General features: G+C 46.7%; 1 protein-coding gene across 2 annotated transcripts in view; it reads left to right on the top strand.

Annotated features, from left to right (window-relative positions):
* Nucleotides 1-1,066: 1,066 nt before the first annotated feature.
* USP7 (ubiquitin specific peptidase 7) overlaps nt 1,067-9,812 on the top strand; it is a 34,996-nt gene continuing 26,250 nt past the window's right edge. The window contains exons 1-2 of one of the 2 annotated variants that reach the window (XM_077773207.1): nt 1,067-1,141; nt 5,771-5,875. In XM_077773207.1, coding sequence (XP_077629333.1) covers nt 1,111-1,141; nt 5,771-5,875 — 136 coding nt within the window. In that variant the 5' untranslated portion in view covers nt 1,067-1,110. Of the gene's footprint in view, nt 1,142-5,770; nt 5,876-6,634; nt 6,811-9,812 lie in introns of those variants that run through there. The other variant, XM_077773206.1, reaches the window with a different exon arrangement.

The raw sequence follows: 9,812 nt of genomic DNA, 5'->3' as shown, positions 1-9,812 counted from the left end.
TTCCTGTCTGGTGCCTCTGGGCTCATGTGGGGGCTCCATTGAACTTGTACTTTGTGTAAGGGGTGAGCATTTCTCCTTGAGGACAGACCATGTGGGCGGACCTCGTCTTGTGGAGGAAAAGCAGAGAATGTGGACAGGGCTCCCTGGTGGTGGTGCCCCTCACATCCAGCTGTAACCCTAAGCCGGTGGGTCCATCGTTAGAGGGGACTTGTGGTCATCACCTGAGAATATTTTCTCTGGGCCCAGCAGTCAGTAGGGGGCCAGGAAATGGGAGTTACAGATTCATGAAACACTTGAGGCCGCCTTTATTTTTATTTGTTTTTTAAAAGTTTATTTCTTTTGAGAGACAGAGTGTGCATGTGCAGGCGTGGGAGAGGGGGAGAGAGAATCCCAAGCAGGCTCCAGTTTGAGCGAGGAGCCCAACTTGGTGCACGATCCCACCATGACCATGACTTGAGCTAAGTCAGGAGTCGGTGCTCAACCCACAGAGCCACCCACGTGCCCTCGAAGCAAACTTTAGATCCCGTTTCCTCTACTGGTCCTGCCCCAGCGCTGACCCACGCTCTCTTTCAGGCTGCCTTTTTCTATAATTGTGTGAGAATCGTAGCTATGCTGGTGTGGGTGCTTCATGCTGAAATTTCCCACATAACGTGTTTACTCTCAGTTACATTCCTTGCTTCTTAGGTTTAAAGGTCTTCTGTTTGGTCTGTTTTTGAGTAAACGTTTACTTTTGCATTAATTGTAGATTTACAGGAAAGCTGTAGTTTGTGTCCTGTGTGCCCATATTCCCCTCAGCCAGTTCCCCCCACTGTTAGTAACTCACACCAGCACCTAAAGAACTAGGAACCAAACTCCTGACTTCCTTCTTCCCATTAACACTGTCTTTCTGTTTCTGGGTCTCGTTACATTTTGGAAGTGATTATCTAAATTGTTGAGGTTGCCCGAGCATGTTCCTTGCCCTAAACCCAAGAATGGGTGGGGGGGGAGGGGCTTTGAAAAAAAAGAATGTTGAGGTGGAGCTCCTAGAGATTCTATGCAGTCACTCTGATGTGAACAGGAGAGCCCGCCCCGCTCCAGCCCCAGCGGACTCTGCTGCTGGGTCATGCAGACATGGCGGGGAACCACAAGCTGGGACCAGAAGGTGACTTGGGAGCTCAGATGGGGGTCTTGAGATGCTGATGGAGTTCTAGAACCAGGATCAGCGTTTCTAAACTGTCCTTCTGAAATACATTTGGGATTGCTGGTTAAGAAATGAGTATGCAGGGGTACCTGGGTGGCCCAGTCGGTTGAGTGTCCGACTTCAGCTCAGGTCATGATCTCGCGGTTTGTGGGTTTGAGCCCCACATCCGGTTCTGTGTAGGCAGCTCAGAGCCTGGAGCCTATTTCAAATTCTGTGTCTCCCTCTCTCTCTCTGCCCCTCCCCCGCTCATGCTCTGTCTCTCTCTCTTTCAAAAATAAATAAAAACTATATAAAAAAGAAATCAGTATGCAGAAAGATACCAGCGTTCTAATTTACCATGGTAACCTCTGCTTCATCTAATATTCTTTAAAATGAGTTCAGTGTCAGGAGAGGAGATGAGGGGAGGTGGCTTTTGGCTTGGAATTTCAGGTGAACCGGTGGAGTTGGGAGTTGAGACCGTGTAGCACTCCTTATATTCTGGCCTTGTAACTGCGCTGTGGTTTTGCTCACTGGGTTGTATCACTAGTGGGGAAGTTTGAGAAGGACTTTGGGCCTGAGTGGAGACTGGATCTGAGGTGTGGCTCCATCCTTGTGGCCTACGCACCGCGTGTGGGCAGTATACACCTCTTAGNCGCCCCCCCCCCGCCCCCTCTGGCCTTTTTGGGAGAGGTTTGAGTAATTTTTGTGAAGTTACAGAAAATGTCAAAGACAACACATTGAAATTCTGCTTTGTCTGTTATTTCATCCAGGAGTAAGATTCAGGTGCTGAGTTAGCAGCGCGTCATTTCCATAGCAATTGGCCAGTGTTCTTTGTTGAGCCTTTCTGTGTTGTGACCTCACAAGTGGTAGTCTATGGGAAGGGAAGCTGAGGACAAGCATGGCCTCCTCAGGAGGAGGGGGAGATACATAGGCTTCATAACCAGCCAGGCGAGCCTTTTGCGTGTTTCTAGTTTCGAGAAAAGGCATTTTGTGTCCCTTCATCTCTATATACGTATATATCGAAATCGTGCCTTGGGTGCTTACCACAGGGTTTCGCCGCACAAGTAATGGAAATGATCTTTGGCTGTACTTGAGTTTCATAAATACATTTTGGAATGATAACTTCTCCCCACAGATACTTGGCACATTTGGGACCTTTTGTCTATTTGAGGCATTACGTACTGTCATCGGTGCTTGCCACATGTCCCCAATCTTATTTGAGACCATTGTTATGAGAGTTGACACATACGGGAAAATGCCAACTCGATGGACGTAAAGTTCAGGAACAGGATCACTTTATATGCAGCCATACATAGATAGAACACCCCAATCTTAAACTGCTTTGATGATAACGAAGGCAGACTTACTACTATTTAAGATATTTCTGGAAGCCTAATACAGAGTTTTTGTGGGCTTCAGGTGCTTTCACCATTGAATTCAGGTCCAGGGATTTACTGTGTCTTAATTAAATTTTTAATCCTCTTGTTGAACTCACTCATTTATGAGGAGCTTTTTTTAACTGGATATTCAGTCCCTTAGGAGCTAGACTTGAGTTGCCAATTTTTTCGACCAAGGCCCGGTGGCAGTTGTTTGGGAGCTTTATGGGGCCTGTTGTTGGTCAAATTTGTCATGTACATGGTGGACCAACCAGGGACTAGCCACTGGCCTAGACCAGCACCTCCATGCTTGTGGAGGGTGGAAAGGAGCAAATGAGTCAGCCCAGCACACACGTGTAACTTGGTGTGCGAAACGGTGAGGTACTGCTCAGGAGAGCCCGGTTCCAAAGTCGAACTCTGTTTACTTTGCCTTTAGGGTCCTATGGCAGAGAAATCCCATCATATTAGCACTGGGGTCCCTCGTTTATAAATTACTAGCCTTTTGTCATTGGTCGCATTGTGGTTAATCTTGCTTCTGCAAAACTGTGACCCGGTTTATTTATTTTCCTGTCTTACACAGTAAAGTACTGTGGAGGTGAGCCATGGATTTTTTTGACTTGATCTTGATTTTCATTATTCCAGTAACTTGTGGTGAGAAAGTATTCTAAATCAAGTCACCAAAATCCTTAAAGATACCTCGTTCCAGCTGTAATCTGAATTTGGTTGGAGCTCAGAAGCTTTGGGTTATGAATCAGTTTTTGAGTTCTGTGACCTGCAGTAGTGCAGGCTGCTTACATTTACATGCCATTCTGGTTTTCAGGTGTGATGCTCTGTTTTGTATACAGAGATTATTTATTTTTGCTTTCATGCATTAAAAATCATCTTTTAGGGGTGCCTGCGTGGCTCAGTTGGTGAAGAGTCCGACTTTGGCTGAGGTCACGATCTCACAGTTCATGGGTTCAAGCCCCACGTCAGGCTCTGTGCTGACAGCCTGGAGCCTGCTTCAGATTCTGTCTCCCTCCCTCTCTGTCTGCCCCTCCTGCTTNACATGCCATTCTGGTTTTCAGGTGTGATGCTCTGTTTTGTATACAGAGATTATTTATTTTTGCTTTCATGCCTTAAAAATCATCTTTTAGGGGTGCCTGCGTGGCTCAGTTGGTGAAGAGTCCGACTTTGGCTGAGGTCACGATCTCACAGTTCATGGGTTCAAGCCCCACGTCAGGCTCTGTGCTGACAGCCTGGAGCCTGCTTCAGATTCTGTCTCCCTCCCTCTCTGTCTGCCCCTCCTGCTTGTGCTATGTCTGTCTGTCTGTCTGTCTGACTCTCTCTTGCTCTAAAATAAGTAAATATTTTAAAAACCCATATTATAAGGCCATTGTAGTAAGTTAAAATAGCAGGCATATGTGGAGCAAATTATTGTAGGATTGATAGCGCGTTTGTGTGGTGTGAGTGTGTGTGTGTACGGCCCGCTGCTGCTGCTCCTGCAGGGCCTCTGCTTTGTGTGTCTCTCCAGTGTTTGTCATGGGAGGGGAATGAGAGTTTATCCGTTCTTGTTCCAGCAGACTGTCTCTTTTATAACTGAGGCTGTGTGTGATGATACCTACTGCTTGGCATCTTTAATTTTTTTTTAGCTTAACATAGCTTAGAGAACTTTCCATTTAGGTACATTGAGAACCTTTAAAAGAAAACTGCATAATGTTTCTATCAGTGGGATGTGCTAGAATTTATTTCATAGGCCTTCATAGGGGTTTTTCCTCAAAGTATTTTTAATGGCGGTTTGATGTTAATTTAGGAGGATAAATGTGGGATGAAAGACTTTTCAAAGTACCTGGTTTTTCGTGTTGCTTTTTAAGCACATATGTTTTAAGAGTTTATTAGACTTTGAGCTAAGTAAGCAAGAGCAAAAAGAATTTGTCCTTCTCCCCCACCTGCCCCAGGTTTTTGTCAGGGTGTGGTGGACGAGACCAGTTTAAAAATGTATATATGTTTGTTTTAAAAAATACCTTTTAGCACAATTGTTAATTGTGTGTGCTGATAGTTAATAAAAGAGTATCAGGATTGAAGTGATATAAATTTGGGTGGTAACATGTGTTTCCTGGCCTCCCAGGATTCCGAAGGTGTGTTTTGTGATGTGTAAGGGGAGAAGCATCGTTTATATTCAGGGATTATTTGAGATATGTTATCGGATACTTGGGGGTGTTTGGGAGAGTGTCTGGAGGGGACGGCGAGGGTGCTGTCCATGGTGCTGAATCATACTGCCCGCTGAGCCGAATGGGGGAGACGTGTCGCCGGACTAGGACACAATTAAGTAGCTCTTTTCAAAACCACACCTCCTGTTTGTAGCTAAGACTGCTGAGTTTGATAAGAATGTGTACAGCAACATAGGGCAGCCCGCGGTAGTTGCATTGGGCCGTTCTGACATGTGAAAGAGGGAGAGGGTTTGCATGTGAAGTATGACCCTTTTGGCCAGTGGAGGCTATTTAAATCCCACATCTTGACATAGTGGTTTTTCCTTTTAAGTCAAGGGCCTATATCAAAGTAAGAAGATTGTTTTTCAGTGGTGATGAGAATGTTACATTTGGCATTTACACCTTATATTTGCCACTACTTGCTTCAAAGTCATGCATCCATGCCTTCCTTTGGTTATGTGTAGATGTTTGTCAAGCCAGATTTCAGCAAGCATTCAGAATGACAAACGTTTTTATGTGTTTCTCAATCCCTTCCAGACTCTTTATGAACGCCAGTCCTTCTAAGGACCCCCTTTCACACTCCCTCCCCCCCACTCCCCCAACTTCCAGTTCCTCCACTTGTGGTTTTTGTGTGGACTTACAGTTTAATTATTACAGTAACTAGCTAATGACACTCTGAGGCCCACAATTTGATGTTTCAAAGAATTGACATGTGGTAGAACATTCCAGTGCGCACTGCTGTGTATATATTTAGCAAGCTCAACAATGTTTTCTCTGGGGTTGAGTTTTAATGAGTGGGAAGCCTATTTCAAAATACTGCAGATGGAACAAATGTGGGGTAGTGAACGCATCCCATTTAGCATTTTGAAAGCACCGAAAGTTCATATGTATTTAGTAAACATACAAGTAAATACCTTTTGGGTTAGAGCATGTTTATTATGATAGATTTGGAACATATTAGTGACTGGCAAATGTGTACAATATGTTTTTATTTAATCCAAGATTTGAGGGTAAAACCCATGGAATTTCTTTTGTTTTCTTTAAAGCTGGAGATACAGATGATCCACCAAGAATTACTCAAAACCCGGTAATCAACGGGAATGTAGCCATGAGCGATGGGCACAACAACACAGAGGAGGACATGGAGGATGGTGAGTACATGTGGTTCGTTTGCTTGCGTTGGACAGGAACGGTCAGAAACACAGTGGATGTGCTGAGCAGGTCTTCCTTGAGTACTTCTGAGTTTCTTAGGAGTAGCTAGTTTTCAGGAGGTTTGTATCTGAGGAAGATTGACGAGCCTGTTTTGGTTTTGAATTTTAAGATTGCCTACAAATTTCAGGGTAAGTTGGTTCTCCTCAGCCTAGGCGAGAAGGTTGAAATACAGAAGTTTGTAATAGATGGGTATTTACTGAGACCTGCCATTCCCCGCCACTGTTAGTGTTCAGAGAAAGTGTATCTTAGCGTACTTTACTCTCCTTTCCTTTTCGTTTGCAGCAAGATACTTCTAGACATTGGAACTTGGCTTTCCATTGCACTCTCACTGTAGTGTGTAGATCAGTTGTCTGTAGCTGATAATCCCTCCCTGCTCCCAGTAGGTGTGAAAGCAGAATCAAGCTTTGGGCTTCAGTCTCCCACACTAACTTTCGGTCTGTATCTTCTATGCAAAAAGTGTGTGCATATGTGTATGCATGGACATTTTGTGCCCGGGAAATCCATTTCTTGCGAGGCTATTTCTTCTTTATAACGGATCAGATATGTGACCTGTACATTTACTCGCAAGGTCGAAATTGTGAGACGGTAGCAGCCAGTGTCACTGTATGCAGAGTCCCCGGGATCTTGCAGTGTAATATGAAACCATGTTCTGTCAAAAGCATGTCCATCAATCCTCATGAGGGTTGTGTCCTTCCCAGGGGAGTAACGGGGCAGTTGAAAGAAACCGTCAGTCACGGGCTGCACCACCAGAAGGACTGCTGTTCAGACCTCCTGCCAAAAGTTCAGCCTCCATGAGAAACTGCAGCCGTAGTTGAGAGTTCTCTCACAGTGCGGTTTACCCCCTGGCAGCTGGCTGAGGCAATATCTGAGGAAGGTAAAGAGGCGTGGTCTGAACCCCGCTGCTTTGTTACCTGTGGAGTGCGCTTTCCACCGTAGATCAAGGGCAACGGTGTGGGTGTGGTCTCTTCGGTTGCTGGGCTCTTGGTTTAATTTCAGACACTTGAGAGGCCGAAAGTGCTCCAGCAAGTGCAGTTGGGAAGGTGTGTCCAGGCCCGATGTGCCAGGTGTGAGTTAGAGACAGAAGCAGAGCAGTAACCGGTTCGCCCCAGGCGGACAGCTCCCCAGCTAGTTCCACAGGACAATTCTAAATGAGTATTTCCGTGCGTGTTTTTTGGGGAGGGTTTGGGAGGAGGTGCAGATGTAGATAAAGGGCAGGGTTTCTCGACCTTGGTACTGGTGCCTTTTTGAGCGGATCATTCTTAGTTGTGGGGGCGATCCTCCGTGTGACAGGATGTCACTGCCATCCCACCCTTAATCCTCGCTCCTCATAGCCCCAACAACCAGAAGTGTGTCTGCGTTGCTAGATGTCTCCGGGGGTCCAGAAGGCCTCGTTGGAGAACGATTGTTAGGAGATCGTAATGCACATGAAACCCCTTTTCCTTTTGAGGCAAATTTTACTAAATTAGTTAGTAGTAAAAATAATGGTGCCAAACCATGGAAACCAAGAGTGGAAATACTCCTGTGGCGAGTTACCGAGAGGGAACATTGCAGGAGAAAGCAGAGTGGCCTTCAGTAGCGCTGTCTTCCCGGTTGGGTATTCGAGGTGTCTTTTGAAAGGTCCAGGATAAGAGGGTGAAAAGATTGTGTGACTTTAACGGTAAAGGGAGGGAGGGAGATGGTTCTGGTTCTAGGAGCAGAGGCCTTAGTGTGGGGCAGCATTTCCGCAGTCGTGATGTGTCGTGAAACCCTCTTCTGCAGGATATTAGCATGTGGTGAGAGGTGCCGTGTCCAGGAAGTTCCAGGGGTGCTGGGCCGAGCAAAGGTCTGTGTCGCAGAGCCCCTCTGGGCTGTTAGCACCCTGACCCCTTTGTCCAGAAGAGTTGTTTTGTTAATGATTCCCCAGGACTGAACTTTAGCACCCCCTTTCCTGAATCTCCTAACATCGTACAGTGGGGCACACAGTCTGGGAAACGCTGGAGTAGAGTAACCTCCTGGGCAGAGGGCCTTCTCGGGAAGGGAGTTCATTGGCTGACGGCACAGATGGACACGTGTTTGGTTAGGACAGAGAGCATTTAAAAATCCTGTTAGGGGCACCTGGCCGGCTTAGCAGAATGTTCAACACTCGATCTCGGGGTTGTGGGTTCAAGCCCCACGTTGGCTGCAGAGATTACTTCAAAAATAAATCTTAAAAAAATCCTGTTAACGTGGAATTATGAACCAGAATTAGAATCATGTTCTGGTTGCACCTCCCTGCTGTACTTTGATTTTAGTTTCTTACTCCGGTTTCCTTAGATGACCACGGGACGTTTGAGAACAAATGCAGCCCCTGCAGGTAGAGATTGTTGGTACCCGTGAAACAGAAGTAATTTCTGGGTATTCACTGGGACTTGGCAAAGAATGAAAAGTTGAGGTTTGATAAAATGACCACAAGGGTGCCATTCGGGGACTCTGTGGGCCAGGCTTCTGACTTAAACAGAGCAGAACGCAGTGCTCCTCTACCTTTCTCATGCAGTTGCACCCCAGGCCTCTGCCTGTGAAGATAAGCTTGGGGTGTGAAGGGGTGTGGCCAGCTTCGGTGCTAGCCAGTGCTGCTCTGTGCTCTGTGAGGCGCGGGCGGAGGCGATGGCCTCCCCAGGTTTCAGGCCCAGGAGGTGTGGTGACGCAGGGGGCAGGGGCGCTGAGGCAGGTCCCGGAGTCCCAGATGAAACCTGAATTCTGCAGGATGTGGGCCCCCCTCCAGATTCCCAAGTATACTGCTTTGCACGTGTTTTTAATTGTGAAGCGATTATAGACCCAGGAGGGTTGGGAGAATAGGCTGTCTGAGTACCTTTCACCTGTCTTCTCGGCGAGGACATTTATGTCGCTGTAATTGCTCACGGGACTGTCAGCAGGCCAGGCCTTCCTGCCCAAGACAGGTTTCCAGTCTGTTCTGCTTTTCTGTAGACCCTCCTGCCCTGCCCTTTTGGCCTAGAGTGTAACTTTTCAGTTATTCAATTGGTTATGAAGGGTTGAGAACCACAGGGCAACCTTTTTATCCTCCTGAAGTCTCCTAGCACATTTCAGAAGCGAGTCTGTCCTAAGGGGTTGCCTTCACTGTGAGGCGGACTCTCCTCGCATCTGGGGTATAAATGAACGCGTGAGCTGTGCTCCGTGAGGCCGGCCGGGCCCCTGGCCGCTCTGCCCCTGAAGGAAGGGCTTGCCATCTTGCAGTCTCAGTGCTGCGTGGAGTTCTGGGTGGTTCTGTTTCCTATTTAAGATCAATTTTGTAATTGGGCAAAAGTTTGGGACAGAAAAAGCATTTAAGATATATTTCAATTTTGTATAAAAATCGAATCCTACAATGAGTTGAATTGTTTCTGAAAACAAGTAAGTGAGTTAGAAGAGAGGCAGGACTTTGTGACGTTGAACTCCTTAGGTCCCCTGAGTGAGTGCCCTGTGGTGACTTTTATTTGGTTGATTGCACTTCTTTGGTCCCCGTAAAGTGGCCAGTTTTATTGGGCTCTGCCTCGGGGGGCAGTGTTAAACTTGAGGATGTGGCATTTTACAGACCAGGGGCAAGGTCACCGTTGCGGGCACATAGGTCGTGGGTACCGAAACCAGCTGTGGTTGTTCTGCCAGACACCTCAGATAAGAGAAACCACATAACCCAGAGAGCCCGTTTTCCTCATCTGTGAGGTGGAACTTCTAGAACGCCTACCCTTGCTTACCTCACAGGATTTAAATGCTGCTCATTTGAGGCTATGAAATAGTGGCCCACTCTTTCCCTAAGCCATTAGAACACACTCCTTGGCTTTTTGGTACTTTGGTCTTCGAGAAAGGATTAAGGTTATACCTGCTACTTGAAGAAGCCGGAGGAAATACTGCATCTCTCAGACG

The sequence above is a fragment of the Crocuta crocuta genome, unplaced genomic scaffold (genome assembly GCF_008692635.1).
Source record: "Crocuta crocuta isolate KB4526 unplaced genomic scaffold, BGI_CrCroc_1.0 scaffold16, whole genome shotgun sequence".
Taxonomy (NCBI): Eukaryota; Metazoa; Chordata; class Mammalia; order Carnivora; family Hyaenidae; genus Crocuta; species Crocuta crocuta.
Note: the sequence above shows the minus strand (reverse complement) of the source record. Positions and strands in the feature narration are given on the sequence as shown.